The sequence below is a fragment of the Rhipicephalus microplus genome, chromosome 10 (genome assembly GCF_043290135.1).
Source record: "Rhipicephalus microplus isolate Deutch F79 chromosome 10, USDA_Rmic, whole genome shotgun sequence".
NCBI classification, from domain to species: domain Eukaryota; kingdom Metazoa; phylum Arthropoda; class Arachnida; order Ixodida; family Ixodidae; genus Rhipicephalus; species Rhipicephalus microplus.
The window spans coordinates 46,765,868-46,783,236 of NC_134709.1; the positions used below are offsets into that span (position 1 = coordinate 46,765,868).

Sequence of the window (17,369 nt, forward strand, 5' to 3'; positions counted from 1 at the left end):
CATTAGAATACCCCCCCCCCCCCATCACCTTTCTCTGTGCTGAAGCCCTTTCTTGGAAGGCTCTCAGGATCACACCGCAGGTTGTGCGTGGATAAATACGTCGTGAAAATGATTGCTATCGCAATAAAACTAAAATTCAAGGAAACCTCAATGTTCGTAAAGCCAAACACGATCTGTTGAATCTGCTGGCACGTTACGCAACGGGGTCAGGGGCAGCTCTAGCAGGGATATCAAGAACAGGAGCCTCCCCCCCCCCCCCTCACAGAATTTTCGTCAGACCCTTCTTTTCCCAGCCACCCTCCAAAAGAAATCACAAACAGAACAACGTATATGTTTCCATCTTGCTTGCTCCCCTCAAGGAACTTACATGTCTTGTGTGCTCCCGGCTCCTGCAAAAAAAAAAAAAAAAATCCTGGCGCCACTCCTGAACGTGGTCAGATTCGACAAAACACTCTGCATTTTCTTTTGGTCAAAGTTATGTTTTTTCAAGCGTGTTAGTAAAGTGATCTTCTGTACTGGTATGTTCTGTACCCGTAGTTTCTTTCTCGCTATTCCTGACGCTTTTACCCTAACCCCTACCTATTATTCCTTTCTCGCACTGTAGGGTAGCTTATAAGATATTTTCCTCGCCGTATCTGCTCTTTCATTCTCACCTTTTTTTTAATCCACTCAAATATACTTGTCATTCCTTTGCAGCGGACCGGTGTCGACCGCTTTTGAGGGATGGGACATACGTAAACGCTGTCTACGTCAATGTAAGTACTACTTTTGAGTATACGCATTGCAATTGAACTGAAAATTTCTCATCTGAGGCATTTTGATAGAAATAGCAACCATTTCTCGAAACAGCAACACCAATTGTAGAGGAAGCATCCCTTGCTACGTTGTCCTCTTTGGGACATTACTTGAATGGCTTGCCTATGTCCACACTGTTTTCAAACGTTAGTAGTAATATTCATATTAATGAAAATTTCAATAAAGGTGAATTTGCGTATGACTAAGCAGCTAAGGTTTGTCATCGGCAGGCTACGTGTTTCTTCGCTTTCATCTTGTTTAGGAGCAGCCCGTCAGTTATGAAATCAACCTAACAAAAACGGCAGGTGGAAGGGTGTATGAACACATACTGGGTACTCTCCCGCTATCATAGGTTCTTACGAATAAGAATGATAGGCCATGAATGCATGCGCCATTAGTAAAGTACACGTCGTAGCAGATGACTCTCAAACAAAAAGTGCTTTTTGTGCTCGGGTTTACTGGTGGTGCTTTGAGCTTATACGGTATTTTATCGTAGCAGGAAGCAAACTGACACAAAATATGAGAAACGCAGGATACAAACCACACCATTGTCTATTTCCCCACTCAATGGGAGATACCAGAGGCTATACACGTGGCGGAAATTGACTGTACTGTACCGAAATACCGACAACTCAGTCAAAGTGACTCTTGAATGGTTAGCTCGATGGTGGTGCATTCTTCGTGAAGCACATATATCCTTGTGAGCAGATTAGCTTTTCTTCACCTCTCTAACCACGCCCCCCCCCCCCCCCACCCCATGCTACTCAGACATGCTTTCATGGCAAACGTTGTCTTTTTTTTTCAGTATCTCATGGATTCGAGTGAGGCAGATAATTAGAAACCCAACTTTCATATGCCCTGGAAATAGCCTTCCACAGTAGAATATTAGCAAGATATCGCTGTTATCCAGACAAAGAATATAATTCTAATATTGAAAGAATATAGGAAGTATCAACGACAGTTCACTCTACAACAGAATATAACTGGTGAGAGTACCGTACCCACCAGGGTTACATGAGTTCGTATTTCATATTCGATGAGGACAGCAGATGGCCGTAGCCAATCGCGTTTAGCGGAACAAGCGACAATTCGAACCACAGACAGACTGACTCCAACCAATTACCTTTGCGGATATCGACAAAACTGACATGAGATCTAATCTTTTAGCAAGTTGTCTGTAGTAAAAGGCTGAAAGCAAGACGTAGCCGAAGAGGAAGCTTGCCACAATTTGGCATTGCGGTTTACACAATGCGAGGTCACTCGAATGGCAATGACTGACACTCCAAGTTCAGTGACCCTTACTTTAGTGTTTACACAGTGCGTGGCGCTATTATTTTCTTTCTTTGCGTGAGTGCGTGCATGAGGACGCACATGGGTGTAAGTGTGTCTGTGTATGTTTGCGTGAATGTGTGTTTGTGTGAGGAAGGACAGCATGCCGACCTCAAGTTCGTATTATTCGCATTTAGAACGAAGTGAGACATTTGCCGCGAGTGCCAAAGCAATGACTTGAGTAACTTAGCGCACAATTGTTTTTGCCTCCCTTGATGAATTACAGGGTTTTCACAAGAAGGACAGGTTCGTCGTGACGCAGACGCCGTCCAGCAATAATTTAGAGGACTTCTGGAAATTGGTGGTCGAGTCTGGTACAAGGACTATCGTCACGCTGGACGTCTTTAGTGATGACGCTGACGTGGTGAGCTGCATACTGTGTTTCACACGAATAATCAGCGAATATTCTAGTAAAAAGGGTGTAATTTTTTTCATAATTACGATTGCCCTCTGGCTAACTTTTGACGCGATAGCGTTAAAGAGCTCGTGTCGCGGAAATTCCGCCGTCGGCGTCAGCACCGTTGGTTGTGAGCGAAAAATTGTCCGTGAGCAAAAAAATTGAGAAAGAAGCAAATAAAATAAAGAATAAAACATTCGGCCCCAGTGACGATCCAACCTGGGTCGTTCACGCGGCAAACAGGTGTCCTACGCAGGACTGATGGTGGGGCTAGTTGGTGATACATTATTGGGGGTAACAGCGCACAAAATTACGGGACGAATAGAAGGAACGCAAACAAGTGCTGACTCTCAACTGAAGAATTTATTGAAATATGCTTGTGAATTTATAGAAATGTGTCTTCAGATAATTTGTATATTTCAATAAATTTCTCAGCTGAGAGTCAGCGCTTGTTTGTGTCACTTCTCTTCATCCCGTGTGTTTGCGCGTTGTTATCGCCCATCAGGTGTCCTACCACAGAGCCACAATGTTACTTGCAGCTGCTTCGAAAAAAAAAACACTATATAAATGCCATGTAGTAGAAGGAGTCTCCTTAACGCATGTTGTTCGACAGGTGTCACGACGAAAACGAGCCCATTTGGGTGATTTGTAGGCGCATTTTGTTTCTTTTCTTGGGGAATCTGTGCTCACAATGTTACGTCACGCAGATAATGTGTATGCAGTTTGTGATTTGAAAATGCTGAGTGTATGGTAGTAGTGCCAAAAAATGCGCGCAATATAGGTGGGAATTGTAGCTGTTTTTTACTCGGTCTTTATTTAGAGCCTAGCGTGGAAGGCTGCCAAGGCTAGCATGATTACTTACAGCATTCCGTTCGCACCAAGACATACATAATTGTTTTTAGTGGTTGGCGCTTCGCATTACTCTTTAATTGAACTTTACATAGTTCTGCAACTTGCAGCTTAGCTGCAGTGGTTTGAGTTAGTTTTACTACTAATCTGTCATGCCTATCGTTTCTTCTTTACGTTTTATATGTTTTCTTAATGAAACGAATGCGCTGGTTGGTTCATCAGTGCCCGCGTTGTGTGATCCACGTCTTACGTGCATGTTGTCCTGTGGTTTGTTCTTTCGAAGTAACACCTCACAAGATCTTTCGAGCATATTTCATTCGTTCAAATACAAATGGTATAACCATTACAAATTGTTAGTGTATAGGTGCGTTTGCCGAACGCGTAGGGAATGTCTGTTTGTGCTCATTGTATTTTTTTTTCTCTGAGCAGGTGCAATTCTGGCCCACGAGTGGCTCAGTTCGATACGGTGATCATAGGATCGAGTGCACGGAGAATCGAAATGTCAATGACCTCTCCGTACAAGCCTTCAAGATTACATCAAAGCACAAGGTAACACTCGATTCTTTGTTTACATGCCGCAATTGAACCAGTACCGCCAGTCAATGGCAGGCATCAAGGTACGACAGTGATCAAGATTGTTAAGAAAGAAAAGGAGAGATTTTTTTTTTCAGAAAACCATATCAGCTATACGCTCGAAAGAGTATCGCACAGCTTTCAATTGCGGAACGTCGGTGGACGTACACGTGGTGGCTATGGCGTCTACACAAGTAATCACTCGGATCCCAAAGACTTCTCGAAGGTTTTCGCCTTCCGCGCGGAGTGCCCGCAGGTTTTGTCCCGAGTATTCTACGAAAACTTTTAGTCCTCAACTTTCGATAACATCAAAGTGCTTTGCACGCAAGATCGCATCATTTCATTCCAATGATACCCACGTATCAGTTGGGGATAAGGGCCCACGCCGCCCTACCTGAAATTGAGATAGACGGGGTTGTTATTTTACTGAGAATAAATGATGAAAATTAGGGTTTTTCAAGTCTTTCAACAAATGCCTCTCCTCGCAAAAAAAAAAAAAAATCTGGCTATGTGACTGCCCACGTATAAATTCGCCTTATCAGCCTCTTGTCATGCTACTCTGTGTCACGTTTCGTGTGACCATCAAAGTGCTCAGAATGTCTTCTGAAATGAGTACGACATCACGTGATTACGTAGCACGTATCATCTGCCACCTTCCCCCCCCCCCCCTGCTTTTTTTTGCTCTTTGTGTACTACTAAGCATGTTATAATTCTTCCTCACTCTCCTGAAGCTTGATTCTGCCGGTTGTGTTGTACCTGTACAGCCTCTCTTGACACTGCTGCAGAATCACCTCTTCTGTGCTCTTCTGGACACCTTCTGTTCCCCTGCTGCTACCGCTCTTGCGTGCCTTGTGATGTAATTACGATGTCTTCGAAATTCTGCTTCCACCAAACTTCTCTTGCAAAGGTTTGGTACGTAAATTTTCTTTTAATGTTTGGGGCAGTGACTCGCTGGGCTAGTGACGCATAAACAATCCAAAACACCCAAATTTGCCATGTTTCATGCTCAACGGCCATTTCACCACCCCCAAAGTTAACGAGCTAGATGTTCACACTCGAAAAAAATTGTTTTCTGGCTACGCCCCCACCTGTAGTAGACGACAGTAAAACGTGTCACGACTAGTGGTCGACAGAAAATGTGGCAGTAAAATGAGACTCATTCATGATAAATACTTTGCTCGTAGAGCCTATGTCATTCTAAGACACCCCAAATTTCCCTCAGCTGGAACCACATGGATTGAGAATCACTAATATATTACTTACAAGAACTCATTTAGACTAGGCCCACGGCTTGAATCGAGAATGAGTGAGCCTTAGTGAGTCAGCTCATCATTGAGTGCACCAACATGGTCCCGACTATAGCCTCGTCAAACTTTTTTTCTTGAATATGTAACCAGTCGTGAGTTTTATAAGGTTACCATTATATGGATGCCCTAGACATGTTTTTACCATCATCGTCAGTGTCATGTTTTATGTAAAGCCGAAAATGATATCACTGAACGGGCATCGTTTGTTCTACCACGGTAAAAACACGAAAGGATGTAGGGGCGATGAACGCGCTTGAAAGAGGGATAAAAAAATTGGGGGACCCTTAAGCTGCTCCTTTAAGAGTTGAACGCGATAGAAGAGTCCGGCTCCTAGTGCACCCTTCAACCGCTAAGTGCATACTTATTCATATGTTTCATTACATATAAACACACGCATACAAACACACACACTGTAGATTGGACTGGTGCGCTATTATCCCCAAACGGGCTCGATTTCGTCGTGGCACCTCTCGAACAAAATGCTTTAAAGGGGTCTTGAAACACTTTTCATGTAACCATGGAATGAATTCACTAGAATAGCTTATTTACTCATGAATTTAACGCCGCAAAAATATTAGGAATCTGCCCAGTGCGAGCGGAGTTACAAAAGTTTGTGGCGTGCTGCAATTACATTATCTCTTCCCTAGCGTCGATGAAAGCGCTAGAAGCTAAGCAGGCAGGAGTGGCAAAGCAAAGAAACTACCGCACCTCGTGACCTTGAGCACTTTTTTCCCCTTCGAATGAGCGGCTTTGTCAGTGTGATCGCGCGCGCACGCGTAGACAAGTAGCGGCCTCCCGTGGCTATTTCGGTAACTTGCTTTCTTGGTCACAGACGCACAGACGATTTTTCGGTCACAACCAACGGGTCCGACGTCGGCGGTGGGTTTTCTGCGAGACGAGCTCTTTAATGCTATCGCGCTAAAAAAACAGTCCACTCTCTTCGATTAGGGAGCGCTTGCGGTATCGCCAAATTGCGGGCGAGGCCTAGCGTCAAACGCTGCTAAAAAAATGTACCCCATTCCGCCTTTCTTCATAAAGCATGAAAGAGAGTGCGAAAGGGGGGGGTGCCTTCATTATTAGACAACAACAACAACAACAACAACAACAACAACAACAACAACAACAACAACAGCAACAACAACAACAACAACAACAACGACGACGACGACAACGACAACAACAACAACAACAACAATAACAACAATAACAACAATAACAACAATAACAACAATAACAACAATAACAACAACAACAATAATAACAACAATAATAACAACAATAATAACAATAATAATAATATTAATAATAATAATAATAATAATAATAATATCTGGGACTTTACATCCTAAAACTTACGGCATGATTATCAGGGAAGCCGAAGTGGAGCGCTCCGGAAATTTCGAGCATCAGGTGTTCTTAAACGTGCACTGACATCGTACAGCACACGGGCTGCGTCTATCATTTTACCCGCATCGAAATGCGACCAGCGCGGCCGGGAATTCAGCAACTGTGAAATTTGATTATGATGGCGTGAACGCGATCGTTCTGGCACGCGTGCTATCTTGGGAGCCATCAGAGGGCGGCTCATATACACTTCTACGATCTAAGCTGGAGAGGGCGCGGAAAGAGCATTTCATCCTATATGCGGTCGTTTTCTGTTTCATCAGCATGTTGGATATAGAGTAACGCGAGATCAGATTTAATAGAGTTAACTGCCAGCCTTATTTCATATAACGTCGGGATTTGTTGGTATCGCATTCATTTTTTCGCCCTTGTGGTGAGACTGATTTTTTTACTGGTTTGTCTAACTTGTACGTAGTCTTTCTCTGGTTGAGGTCTTGTGTACTTTTAACGTTCCTCTGTAGTGCCCACTTTTGATATGCTTATCTCTAACGACCCATTTTACTCCATGGAAGTTAAAGATTTACAGTTATAAGAGTCTGTTCATAAATGTATAATTGCGTCGCATTATATAGTCATGGGCTTCACGTTAGTTTAACCCATGTTTGTTTAAAACTGTAAGTTGAGTGCGTAACTCCGTATAACATGTAGCTTTGTCGTGTGGCAGGACATAAATAGAGTTGTCCTGTTTGCTTGGTTTAGGTTGAATTATGTCTGCTGTTGCTTCTAAGAGAGGATGAATAGCAGAATGTGCTTAAGAGGACAATGTCTTGTATTAACGCAATTATTGTTAACGCTGATAACCACAATAAAGTACGTCAGACAATACCACCACTATCAAGGGCTTGCCGTCACAGACGCGTTTATTCAACGCGTCTGTGAACACCATGTGATTACTTAGTCATCAAATGGAGTTCATGACAGACGCGTTGAATAAAAGAGTCTACGTGATGATTCGTCACGTAGAGTTCCAGAAGAAATGGTGCAAACTTTTCTTTCATCAGATATTTTCATTTGACGACCCGCTATAAGCTGATTATCACCGCGGAGCGATGTAATGATCCTATAATTTAGCCGGAAAAACTAAAACCGACGCCCCAAACAGCGCACCTACAATTTACTTCGACAAGCTCTCAGTGACGAAAGTCTTTCCCTCGCCGTTATCAACCGTCAATTTAGCGAACGCGTCAATTTAGCGAACGAACCACTGTTGCGAGTTGCGATGCCAACGCGGTCCCGAAGGCGCCACTGCTCCAAAATTCGCCGCTGCCAAGGTCATTGGCTGTTTGGTAGCGTATGTTTCTCAGCTCGCGGCTGCTTCTGTGCAGAGCTGACAGACGAGCGGACAAGACGACGGTGAGTTAAGGCAAGGTTGATGTACAGCATAGAAATAGAGGCGTTACATATTCGGAACTGGGGCCGACAGCTTAGGGACTCGAAGAGCCGAGATGTCTTCTCTGACGCATTAGTCGACTTTTCTCTGATGCATAGATCGGCTGCTTGTCGAAGCGCCGCGTGGTTCTTTATAGGCCCCAGGTGATCCTTTACGTCATCAACGTCCAATCGAAACTGCCGCTGGGTCGCGTCAGAATCCTCCAGTGGAGACTCGCCGCTGGGTGGCGTCATAATTCTCAAATCTGAAGCCGCTGCGCTGGGCTGCACCCAAGGACGAGTGATGTTGCCACGCATTGCGTAAGATTCGCCATACTGGATGACGCCACTTGCTTCACCGGGCCCGTGGGATGAAGGAGCTCGCTGTGCGTTGCGTAAGACAGACCGGCGCAACCGCTTCATGATGTCGTTGAGATGATGGCGTCAGGTGGGCTCGCTCGCTGGCCTTGACACAGATTGCCTTTGCAGAGGCAATGACGTTCGGTGCGGACTCCCAGGCGTTACAGCAACCCCGCCAACAGACAATGCGCCGGAATGCGAGCTGCTTCCACGTGGCTGGGATGTCTGGGCGCGCTCGTTCGCCAGATCCCTCCAGGTTTGCCTCTAGGGCATGGGGAGGATGTAGCTCCAGGCTCAGTTCCGTCAGCTTATCGACGCTCGCTTATTATTCTCCCCCAATGCGAGGGAAACAGTGTTGTCATCGAGGGCGTTGTGGAAGGGAATGATAGATGCGCTGTTTGGTGCTTTGGTTTCGGTTTTGCCAGCTAAATTGGACAGATTGCATCGCTCTGCGGTGAATAAAAGGGACCGCTTTACAAAATTTAAATGTGGCAATGAACTATTCGTAGGAAGGGCTTGAATTCACTAATTTAACTCGACTAGCAATCACCACTGGTTAGGAAGGTAATTATGTTAATTTTTTCCTTACTGCCGTAATTAATGTTTGCACCCATCTGAAGATGCCTTCTGACACAGGAAGGCAACACCGCAAGGAGCACGCAGATACATCTTATCTTTAATAATTAAAGAATATTGGACACATTTCCTTGAATCACCCTGCACACCAATAATACATTTTAAAATATCTGACTTCATGCACGAATATTTCGCTGCGAAATTCAGAAATGAAACTTCAGACTCGATTTATTCTCTAATAATGAGTTTATGATTGTGAAACGTATGGCACTAGAGTTCTCAGAGTGCAGTTTGTCAATCTAAACGAAGTGATTGTTTGACTTTAGTGTCCTTTTAATAAACTGACGAGAGCGTACTTCCTCTTCGCGACACTCCGGATGGGTTATAGAGAGAGAGAAAGAAAGAAAGGTAAAAGTACCTCTGAGGTTATGTGACTGCTGGCAGGATGGTCTTTTACAATGGCGACAGTCTCCGCTGTTGACGTGCAGTGTGGCAGGCCGAAACAAACTCTTGGTTGCCTAGTCCTCAGCACATTCTATTGCATGTAAGCTGCTTTTGCAGGTGTTATCAAGTGCTGGTATAGAGTGTACTGCAGTTACCATAAAAAACAGAGCCCGGTAAAACTGCAACGTACGTCGCTATGCATATTTGCATGCCTCAATGACTGTTTTACAGGCCTTAGGATCCTTCGGCGCGGTGACCGTGAAGCACTTTCACCGCTCCACCTGGGAGAGCGCGGAACAGATCGTCGACTTGGTGGACCACGTGGAGCGTTGGCAGCAACAGTCGGGCAACAAGATTATCCTCGTGCAGTGCAGGTGAGATTTCACACACAAGAAAGATCGCGAAGTCATTACTATGTCATCCGAGAGATATTGTTGGACATTGGAACAACGTCTGCTCGAAGTGCTCTCAAAATACTGGACACCTTAAGCCCAGTACTTGACTAGCTCGAGTTGAAATATAGCTAACAATTGCCATAATTTCTGTGAAGTCAAGGAAGCACTCTTCATTCAGTGTAACGCCGGTGGACTAAAACCACGTCTTTTCGGACTTTCGTCAATTAGTTCACGCCAGCATGTTTAAGGTCATCAGCATTTGTGAGCCCAACGCACCTGCGTGCTCTCCCCTATCTCCTTTTTTCTATCTTTCAAACTCTCCCATCCCTATTCCTAGTGTAGGGTAACATACCAGTCGTTTCAGACAGGTTATAACATCCCTGCATTTCTTTTCCCCCGTTCTTATTCTTCTTCAACTAATAGTAGCTATAAGTGATCCAGCCATTTAGGTGATCCAATTTCATATACTTCGTTTGAAGTACTTATATATTTCAGATCTGTATGTACATGAAAGGTGAAATTAAAAAAAAAAGGCGTTGTTGTTGAAACCTTTCATATGTGAAGATTGAATGACTTTTCTAAATGAGTTACTTGGTCCACCAATCAACTACCACGAAAAAGATTCGAAGTCCCTCAAGTGTAATCGCAGTTACAGAGGTTCGTCGCACTCCGTGACTGCTTTATCTCTTCTCTCATCCCGAGGCTGTGAGAGGTAGGGCTGGTGCGGGGACAGAAGGTACGTCAAGCACACGTCATGGGTATGAGAACTTTTTTTCTTTGAATGCCCACTTTACTCTCATGCGATCTCGAGAGCGCACGCGCGCCCGTGGTGGCCTCTCACGGTGGTGGCCCTAAGTATGGAGCCCGCGATGGTTAAGTTAGCTAACTTTACTCTCATGGGACCTCAAGAGCGCACGCGAGAACATGGCGGCCTCTCAAGGTGGTGGCCCCAACTCTGGAGCCCGTGATGTTTAAGTTATCTAACGGTAGTCATTGGGGTCTATGACATCAATTGTGGAAAGAGGAACGATTTCTAGCTGATTTGGAGGATTAATGATGAATTCCAAGTTGTGGGTTTCGCAAAGTTTGACTGGAATGTTTTCAGAAATCTCGACTACCGATCGGCAGCCTTTTTCTACCATGATGAAAAAGTATTGCAGGTTCACTTGAAACCAAGATTACGAAAATATATACCTATTGAGCCAGATTCTCCCTCAATGCCTAGTTCTGGCGAAGCGGCTACAAGACAGCCTCTTTGGCCGGAGTTGCAACAACGTTATCATTGTTGCCGTAACGTTGCAGTTGCGAGAACAATGCGTGCATCTTGGCTACGTATGGATGGACATATCATAATTGGTATTTATTTATATACAGATATTCAAAGTGAGGAAGGCTTGTGGAGGGTAAGGGTAAATTTGGTGGCTGATTATCGATTGAACATGTTGTGGAGAATAGCACGCTAGACCAGGAAAGAAAGAGGCACATGGACAACTACATGCGGAACTATGCATGTGGCTATTAGCGTGTTTTATTTTGTCCTTGTCTTTTGAATTTCACCCTTAGAACTATAGAATAGGGAGTTTGAACTGCCACTGTCTTCCAGCTACACCTGCAGAAATTACCAAGAAGGCCTTACTATTTTGAACTCTTTAGTATCAAATTAATTCGTAAATGACATCTTAATGCTCAACTTCCCAGATGAATCGGTGCCTCATTACGCCATCTATGCTTCTCAACTGCTATTACGAAGAAAAAACATTTCAGTTCACGTTACCGGTCACACGTTTGTCGGAATATGTTATATTTAACAGCAATTCATTTAATAGTGATTTTATTGTGATTGCCGTTTAACTCACTTAGCAGCTTCTGTTGCCACCAGGTAAATAAGTTTAAAAGTTCTCTGGTATCAAATGTTCCTTATTAGATTGAGTAATGACGAAAATATGAGTTCTATTACTACGCCTATTTCATTGGTTCCCTCGCTTTTGCAATCGGGAACTTCTTCACTGCAACGGCTAGGCAACATTAAACATACCGCTTATTTCGTTCTTTGATCGCCGACCAGTTAAATCTGCTAGTATCTGCAAGTCTGGTTCATTGCTGCAAAAACCTTTGCTTTACCGTTACGGATTGCGAGTGCAAGATTAACTTAGTGGTCCGAGTCAAGCACAGTTTGCTATGCGTGTCGTGGGGCTACCAGCCGGCCACATTTTTTTTTCTCTCCAGGAATGGATGCACAGCCAGCGGACTGTTCTGCACTTGCTCTCTTGTCTTGGAGAAGATAAAATGCGAGCAAGAGGTCGACGTGTTCTACGCGACGAGGATTGTTCGGGAGAACCGGCCACAGTTCATCCAGGACAGCGTAAGGCCCTTGTCGTTGCCTGTATACTGTTAACGCGAAAGCCTGAGATTCCTAGTCGAACGAAAAGAGTGATCGTTGGCGCAATTATCAACGCGAATTGACACAGAAATCACCGTGTGATTACGTCGTCATGTGACATCAATTGACGTCACTTATTGCCAACGTTTGTGACGTCATTGATGGCATCCTTATCAAAATGACAACGCTATCTTAGAGGGCAGCTGGTGTGGAACAGTTGTTGATTCATGATCAGTCATCTTGGTGCGTCCGGTGTGCCGCTCTTGCGGTTACGTTTGGTAATCGTACAGCATCACATCCCGTCACGTAACGTGACGCCACATGATGGTCTAATCACATGCTGTCGACACTTTGATGATGGTGGGCCGATCCCGGAGTCACTGCAAACCTTCGTAAAACGTGTATAGTGTGCAGCTTCGTCGCGCGTGCAGTTCAAGCCGCTCGCTGGCTGGTAACCAGCAGGCACAACTCAGTCAATGTTTAACGCGCGCCGATCGTCTTCGCCACGTGAGAGAGTTGCACAACCACTCGCTTTGAGCGCGAACCACGGCAGTTTTCGACCACCCGTCGGTATTGAACGGTCACATCAGCAGCTCATCAGCTGCTCTAAAGAGTGACCCCTTTGCCTGGTTAAGAAACCGTCCCACTCGTCAGCGTGGGGCCGCGAGAGTTTTCGCGCCGAGTGAATATGACACCCTTGTTCGGGTAGGGCCGTCCACCCAAAATAAAGTGATTCCATTCTCAGCCCCAGGGCGGGAACCCTGCCAGAGAGAACGTAACTGGATGATGAAGGATCACTGAGTGTAACATACTCTAGGACGTGGAGCTTTCGGGTGCCTAGCTCCCCTTCTTTTCTGACAACGGTAGTTCGGAACGTCTCCAATTTTAAAGGCATTTCAAGGCCACGTTGTGTGTGAAATCTTTTGGCGAGGGGTGGACAGAGAATCAAAAGAATCAACCTAGTATAGAAAGACGAATTTCGCCTTCAAGTGTTGGCGACTTCTTAAGCGTGCAATCCGCTGGTGTCTTTAGTGAAATTTAAAATATTTTCTTGCGAATAACATGATACAAAGTTCGAAAACTAGATGAGTCATAAACATAGAGTCGGGGACATCGCGTAATACATGTTTTCATTTAGTATTGGTACAGAAAACACCTTAAAGCGTCTCTGATGAAGTACCTTTGGGGCACTAAACACCAGCAGTTAACGGAAGAGTACAATGTGCCCGCTCGTACGGAATATTTCCTTCGGTTTCCAACTGTTACTAACGTTACTGAGATGCTACTGATATACAGCGTCAATTCGCTCCAACATCCCTACATTATGAAATCCTCAGAAATACGCTGCCTCTCTTAATACTGCGTGTACACCTTTGTATTTCTTGTATATATCACACGAGCGTTAACCACTGGATACTGTAGCGCCTAATATAGGCGAAAAGTAAATATATTTTCTACATGATGCGCATGCGCAAAGTTCAGACTTGTGTTGCTAGCGCCATCTGCTAAGCTGTTTGCTTAGAGGTGTATAAGCACTATCAGCCACACCTGTGTGACAATGTGGTCAGAACACGAGCCCGACGCTGATCCTGTTGTTTCTCGCCGATATTAGAAACTACCTTATATTTGCGCGTAAACTTCCGTAAAATATTTACTTGAGGAAACTGAGGCGCTTATATCGCTCCGTCACCACGGAAAGAATGAGTCTAGTATTTAGTACGTGGATTTGCAGTCTTCGTGCTTTTGATTGCGGACGCACTTTGGGTTTTGTTTATTGCTGTTTTCTGGCTTTCGTTCTGGACAAAAGAATATTTCATTGCGAACCTTCTGAGCCGATTCAAATCCGTGAGCCTAAAATGGTCAAAGTGGTGAAGTGGTGCTGTAGACTTTAGCTGAATTTTGTGTCGTAACATAGAAGCTACAGGACACACAGACCCAGAAAAGAAAAATCAGGTTAGGCTCCCGCATGTTCCACCCATTATTCTCATACTTGCTGAACCGTTATGCCCTGAAGCTCTCATAGACGCTAGCACAAGATTTCCCACTAGTGTACTAATACATGACACGAAAGAATGTGAATTGCTGGAAGGGCTCCGTTCTGCGTTACACCAGATTAATGAAACTAGCCGACAACTGATCTATGAAAAACTGGAGGGACGCCATTTGTTTTTTTTTGCCTGTAGTGTTATGAATTTGGCCTAAATTCATTGTAGTTAAAGTGCATGAGAAATTACCTTCTGCCTTTCCATCGGATTTTTTCCCAATTAGATGAAATTCATTTACCTACAGTTAACAAAACAAAAACACCAAATGATGTCTCCCAGACTTTACTGGGGCTCGCGTGATAATATTAAAGAGTCGCAAGGGTCTACTTGACGCAGACCCTAGGCGACTGTCAGTTGTGAATGGAGAAAACACAACATGTTACCGCAACCAGTACTTATCTCGTTATTTTGTTTTCTTTTCTGTCACAGGACCAGTACAAGTTCTGCTACGAGGTCGCTGCTGCTTACCTCGAATCCTTCGCGTTGTACGCGAACTTCCGCCAGTAACAAGGTTCACATAGTTTCGTGCCACTTAGTAAACAAGGTTGTGTCACCAACAGTTGTCTAGTGTCCTTTCTGAAGGTGATCCTCTGCACTGATTACCGTAAGCATGACGCCATATACTGCTTTTTTTGTTTTTGCAACGCACTCATGCTGAAGTTTGCCTTGTCACCAAGACATTTTGCTATTGAGCAGGCCGCATCCCTGAAGTGCACTGTCGCGGAGGGCGATCACTAAGGAGGTGATTCTCGCAACAGAAGCCTATTAACAAGCAACAGGAATGCGGCATGGAGTCAGAGAGAGAGATAGTCAGAAAACGCGCGCAGGTTAACCAAGCTTGGCTGGGTTGGCTACCCTACACTTGGGAAGGGCGAAAGGGGAATAATAGAAATGAAAGAGATAGAAGAGACGTGATATATCATACCACCTTTTCTTTCTCGCTTTTCGTGCTTTTGCTGCACCCGATTTCAGTTAAGACACTTCAAAAATCACAAAGTGCTTTTTCAGGAATTGTGTGTCACGCTTCCACATTGTTGACGATTAATGTGATCTTCGGGGGACGCACTGTCATTGGAAAAAAAAAATGCGGCTGAAGCACAATGAGCGAGATTGCTGCAGTGGTACGGTAATAGTTCACCGTATTTCTTTAACTTGCAGTAAGAGTAACAAAAATAAAAATAACCACGCCTTGAGCCAATTAACTATACATGAGCTAACCCGTGTTTCGCATTGGAAGGCATCACTGATAGCACAATGTGGTTAGAATCTTAGTAAACTTTCAGAGTACCGCGAAGGGATGCTGCACGCGAGCAACATTGGGTAGCAACGTCCTTCCCGGCCACTCGGCGCGTTGTTAGAGTGCGCGGAGCTGACCTTACTATCACGATGCCGTGTCGCACTCGGCCGAACTGGAATGCTTCAAGAGGAAACGAGGAGTGATTTGGAGTCACCGATACGTACTAATGAACGACGCGGTACACTCTAAAGAAATCGAGTATATGGGGAGTGCTTCTGCTAGACAACAATAATGGTCATCAACTTCGGGTACTTTCTTCACGCTAGCAACGTGGTTCTGGTAGTTCGCAGTCGCAAACGGCGCACGCGTTTTCAGTGTGACATAGCATTCCCAACAAAGAAGTAGCCAGCACCGGGTTTTCAAGAAAGGAAGCGTGAGCAAGTCAGAGGACGAATATTCTTGTGTACCATAACTACTCGCCGAGTACTCTTTTTTTTTAAATTCGAAGCATTTCTTAGCGAACTTCGGCGACTTTGAGCGTATCTATCTATCTATCTATCTATCTATCTATCTATCTATCTATCTATCTATCTATCTATCTATCTATCTATCTATCTATCTATCTATCTATCTATCTATCTATCTATCTATCTATCTATCTATCTATCTATCTATCTATCTATCTATCTATCTATCTATCTATCTATCTATCTATCTATCTATCTATCTATCTATCTATCTATCTATCTATCTATCTATCTATCTATCTATCTATCTATCTATCTATCTATCTATCTATCTATCTATCTATCTATCTATCTATCTATCTATCTATCTATCTGTCTGTCTGTCTGTCTGTCTGTCTGTCTGTCTGTCTGTCTGTCTGTCTGTCTGTCTGTCTGTCTGTCTGTCTGTCTGTCTGTCTGTCTGTCTGTCTGTCTGTCTGTCTGTCTGTCTGTCTAGCCGCTTATGTTTGGGTGCTTCGTGGTCACGCCCTTTACGTGGCGTGAACCAAATTAGCATGGGAGGGTAAAATGGTTTGAAGATATGACGCGCTGGTCAATACATGAATAATGTCACAATACCGTCGCGTATGTTGTCGAACACTTCCCGCCAGACAGTGGCACATATCCACGGGTGGGTATGTGTCGCTGGTATGCGTGTATGTGCCACAGGTGATTGACACTTAGTATCTACCCAGGAACTACGACAACACACATGGGAAATTTTAACGTACGAGCGTTAAGAAATACCCGACATTGGTAGCGTCAAGCCAACGAATGCAAAGAATAAATGTCAAGGTCTCTGCGTGGCAATGCAGCATTTTACCCCAGAGCTACGCCAGGTCTTGGAACTACTTTTCAAATAGACGCTAATCTTCATAAAACGTCAATAGTGGTTGAAGTGCTGCCTACCCACTTTTTCCAACATTACATATGTACTCCTTTAATACAGCCGCCACGTCGGGTTAACGTCAATTGTGGTTTGTTGCCATGCGCTGAAGTTGATATATGTAGGATTGTCCAGGGCCAACATCCTCGGGAGCGTCAGTGCTTCATATCGGCTTCTGGTGTTGCTAATACGCATGCTCCAGTTTGCATTGTTGCGCAATTGCAAACAACTGTTTATATAAACACCTGCAACGCTTCAACATATGTTTGTGCGTGCAACATTAGTGCCTATATTCAGCGTCATTTCATGACGTGTCACTCAATAAAAAAATTGCGACATGGCCACCTTGCCTCCGTATGCTTCGCGTAACGTTGATTTTCAGGTACGTGGGATCTGCCGAACTTTTGTTACTCTAAGAGATGAAACATCTCTTTTTTGTTCCAATGATGCATGACGCTTTTGTGTGAGAACAAGTATGTGGACTTAGTAAACGATTGCTCAAAGTATCGCGCTCTTTA

General features: G+C 44.3%; 1 protein-coding gene across 2 annotated transcripts in view; it reads left to right on the forward strand.

Moving 5' to 3' along the window:
- LOC119181715 (receptor-type tyrosine-protein phosphatase kappa-like) overlaps positions 1-14,775 on the forward strand; it is a 131,769-nt gene extending 116,994 nt beyond the window's left edge. For both annotated transcript variants that reach the window (XM_075875614.1, XM_075875615.1), the window contains 6 exons: positions 697-755; positions 2,351-2,488; positions 3,800-3,919; positions 9,634-9,776; positions 12,024-12,159; positions 14,652-14,775. In XM_075875614.1, the coding sequence (XP_075731729.1) occupies positions 697-755; positions 2,351-2,488; positions 3,800-3,919; positions 9,634-9,776; positions 12,024-12,159; positions 14,652-14,729 (674 nt within the window). In that variant the 3' untranslated portion in view covers positions 14,730-14,775. The remainder of the gene's footprint in view (positions 1-696; positions 756-2,350; positions 2,489-3,799; positions 3,920-9,633; positions 9,777-12,023; positions 12,160-14,651) is intronic.
- The last annotated feature ends 2,594 nt before the right edge of the window (positions 14,776-17,369 follow it).